The 3,779-nt window shown below is 39.1% G+C and overlaps 1 protein-coding gene across 1 annotated transcript in view; it reads right to left on the bottom strand.

Moving 5' to 3' along the window:
* The window catches only part of klhl43 (kelch-like family member 43), a 14,623-nt gene extending 10,850 nt beyond the window's left edge, over window positions 1-3,773 (bottom strand). Inside the window, exons 1-2 of the mRNA XM_014024474.1 lie at window positions 3,648-3,773; window positions 1,136-1,527 (exon numbers count right to left, since the gene is read on the bottom strand). Coding sequence (XP_013879928.1) covers window positions 1,136-1,449 — 314 coding nt within the window. The 5' untranslated portion in view covers window positions 1,450-1,527; window positions 3,648-3,773. The remainder of the gene's footprint in view (window positions 1-1,135; window positions 1,528-3,647) is intronic.
* Between the last annotated feature and the right edge of the window lie 6 nt (window positions 3,774-3,779).

The following is a 3,779-nucleotide window of genomic DNA, read 5'->3' as shown; positions in this document are numbered from 1 at the left end:
TATTATGAATAAACTGATAATCTGATAAATAATCTGATAAATAATCTGATGAATAATCTGACAGGTAATCTGATGGATAATCTGATAATCTGATGAATAATCTGAGAAATAATCTGATGAATAATCTGAGAAATAATCTGATGAATAGTCTGACGGATAATCTGATGAATAATCTGATAATGTGATGAATAATCTGATGAATAATCTAACTGATAATCTGACAGGTAATCTGATGAATAATCTGATAAACCGATGAGTAATCTGATAATCTAATGAATAATCGGATAGATAATCTGACATTTAATCTGATGGATAATCTGACAGATAACCTGATGTATAATCTCTTAAATTGATGAATAATCTGATTAATAATGTTATGAATAAACTGATAATCTGATAAACAATCTGATGAATAATCTGACAGGTAATCTGATGAATAATCTGACAGGTAATATGATGGATAATCTGATAGATAATCTGACAGATAATCTGATGAATAATCAGATAAACTGATGAATAATTTGATAATCTGATGTATAATCTGACAGATAATCTGACAGGTAATTTGACGGATAGTCTGACAGGTAATCTGATGAATAATCTGATGAATGATCTGATAGATAATCTGACAGGTAATCTGATGAATAATCTGATGAATAATCTGATGAATGATCTGATAGATAATCTGACAGGTAATCTGATGAATAATCTGATGAATGATCTGATAGATAATCTGACAGGTAATCTGACAGRTARTCTGACAGGTAATCTGATGAATAATCTGATGAATGATCTGACAGATAATCTGACAGGTAATCTAACAGATAATCTAACAGGTAATCTGACAGATAATATGATGAATAATCTCATAATCTGAAGAATAATCTGACAGAAAATCTGACCTGTAATCTGACAGTTAATCTGATAATCTGACCGATAATCTGACAGGTAATCTGATGAAAAATCTGATAATCTGACAGATAATCTGACAGGTAATCTGATGAATAATCTGATAATCTGACAGATAATCTGACCTGTAATATGACAGGTAATCTGATGGATAATCTGAAAGATAATCTGATAAGAGTAAAATCTGTAAATCCTGAAAACAAGTATAAAATCATTAAAAGCCCACTTCTCCTGGCGCATCCTGCTCAGCTCCTCCAGCAGGGCGTTTCCGTGCAGCGGCCTCGTCAGCTCGCTGCCCAGGCCGAAGCCTCGCTCCCCGGGCTTGATGACGGGCGGCGGCAGCGGCAGGTTCAGGCTGTTCAGCTGGGCGATGTCCAGCGCCGCCATCTGCTCGATCTTCTTCACGCCGCTCTCCACCACCACCACGCCGTCGCCGCGGTGCTCCACCTTCAGTGATGCTGAGGCGGTCTCCATGGCGACCTGGGCGATGGAGTCGACGGCGGCCTTTTTCTGACGCGGGGCCTTCTTCTTGGGCGCCATGCTTCGACAGGTGATGATGATGATGTTTGGTTTGAGTTACACAGCTGCAGCCGGGGGGTTCAGAACAGCACACAGCACCTGGAACCGGTCCAGACGGGACATTATTCCTGCAGCTCATCTGCAGCTCGAGTAACAATGTGAGTTAAAACACAAAGTTTAACAAATATTCTCTTTATTAGATTWAAATCCAGTGTTTTTGTTTCATAACGCTGATAATCTGAGTGTCTGCTGCCTGAAAGCCTCCAGCCTGGTGGAAAAGGAGACCCCAGCTGAGTACATGATCGGTCCGGACCTCCTTAAATAACCCAGGTTGGTTTACGGGGTACCCAGAAAYGGACTGGACTGGGGGGGCAGCTGTTGTTGGTGTCACATGGAGGCTGCTTCTCTGATCCTCCCTGAAAACAGGTGGAACGTCCAGAACCCGCCACAGACGGGGGCGGAGCTAAAGGGCGGCACGGGGGCGAGGTTATAATTTAGGATTTTTTTATTATAGTTTAGTTTTATTTCATTGTGACTTTTTTCTTTTAATTCAGTCAGTTTTAATTAGTTTTTACAGTCGATTTACTAGTTTTTATTAGTTATTATTGCATTTTTAATGCTTAGTTTTAGTTTAGTTTTTATCAGTATTATTTTTATATTGTTTATTTTGCCCAATCCCAAGCTTGTGATGTTCCTGCAATAACCCTGCACAGGGGTGGCTAAGGTGTTATATGGGGTAGGGGGCACATATAAAGGAAACTATCCTGGCTTRAACATGTTTAAAGACCACCACAGCTAAATTTAATTGGCTTTAATTCAGCCATTTTAAAACTGAACTGAGCTGAAATATGGTGCAGTGTAGCTGATTGCTAATCCCGATTTAAGCTAACCGCTAATGCTAATTTATGATTCAGTCATTAAATACAAAATTTATATAGAAGCCGAGGATAATCTAACAAAATCTGAACGTAAACACAAAATCCAAGATGGCCACCCAAGCTAAYTTCAAATATTTGAACCTCAGACATCTTTTAGAAACACTGAGTTGAAATTTGGTGGATTGGTTTCTTTACATCACGGGTTCTCAAATGTTTCGGGCCTGAGGACCCCTTACAGGGGCGAAAAGTTTCCAGGGACCCTCTCATACTCATTCAACCCCTAAATGCCATGGGAATATATATTTTAATTTAATTTATTATGGTTGTTTTATTAGTTCATTGTTCCCTACGCATTAACAAACAAAAACAAATTAACAATTTAGTGAAATTCTTTGAGGACCCCCTCTTGAGGACCCCTGGGGGTCCTGGGACCCCAGTTTCTGCTTTATATTAATTCAGCTGTTTTCTTCACACTGATTGGTTCCCTCTACACAGATAAAACAGCAGATTGACAGATATTTATTTTGTTTTTGCTCTAAGTGACCATCTTTTATCCCCATCCCCACATGTCAATCATTTGGTGATGACCAATCAGGTCCCAGGGACGGTACTTGCCATCCCTGTGGCTCCGCCCCTGGTCACAGAACACATGCAGGGGTCTGGTTCTGATGGATTGGGTCAATGTGATGTTCTCACCTAAATGTTACAAAAAAAGAAGCTAATTTTTTTTTTTACAAATGTTGGTTTTAACACAAATAAAACCCTGAAATATGAGATATTTTGCTAACAGAACCACCTGAGGAACCTCAGCAAACAAAGCAGCTCCAGCTCCTGGGTGGATGATTTATTTGAATTCCTCAGCTGTTTTTACTCAGAAACTTCAGTCTGTTTGTTGTTTTTGTTGATGTTTAGTTTGTAAACAGATTCAGACTAAATCTGAGATGAACTTAAAAAATCAAATGATTTTCATGTCAGAGAAACATTCAGGATTTCTGCAGTTTAACAGAACTGATTTAAGATAACAGAACAATAAAAACAAACAAATTGTTATAGAACCTACAGAACTCCAACAGCTCAGGCTCCAGATTATTGTTTCTTATCTCCTGAGTATTTATAGCTGCAGAACCAGAACCAGAACCAGAACCAGCTTCATAATGTTTCCATTCACCTGATGAACAATAACAGTAAAACCAGTTCAATGTTTTATTGAGTTTAAACTTTGTGTGGTGAACCCCTCTGATGAAGACCACCCTAAAGGACCACAGAACCTTTAGAACCAGATTCTAATCGATCAGAACTTTGAAGGAACGATCAGAACAAACTGAAAATATAAAGTTTTACCTCCGTCTCCTGCTCCTTTCTGCTTCCTGTTTCTTTCTTTTCCTTCTTTTCCCTCAGTTTCCTTCTTGCTTCGTCCTTCTGTCCGTCTGCAGGAGTGCTGTGTGTGTGTGTGTGTGTGTGTGTGTGTGTGTG

Source organism: Austrofundulus limnaeus, unplaced genomic scaffold (genome assembly GCF_001266775.1).
Source record: "Austrofundulus limnaeus strain Quisiro unplaced genomic scaffold, Austrofundulus_limnaeus-1.0 Scaffold424, whole genome shotgun sequence".
Lineage (NCBI taxonomy): Eukaryota > Metazoa > Chordata > Actinopteri > Cyprinodontiformes > Rivulidae > Austrofundulus > Austrofundulus limnaeus.
Note: the sequence above shows the minus strand (reverse complement) of the source record. Positions and strands in the feature narration are given on the sequence as shown.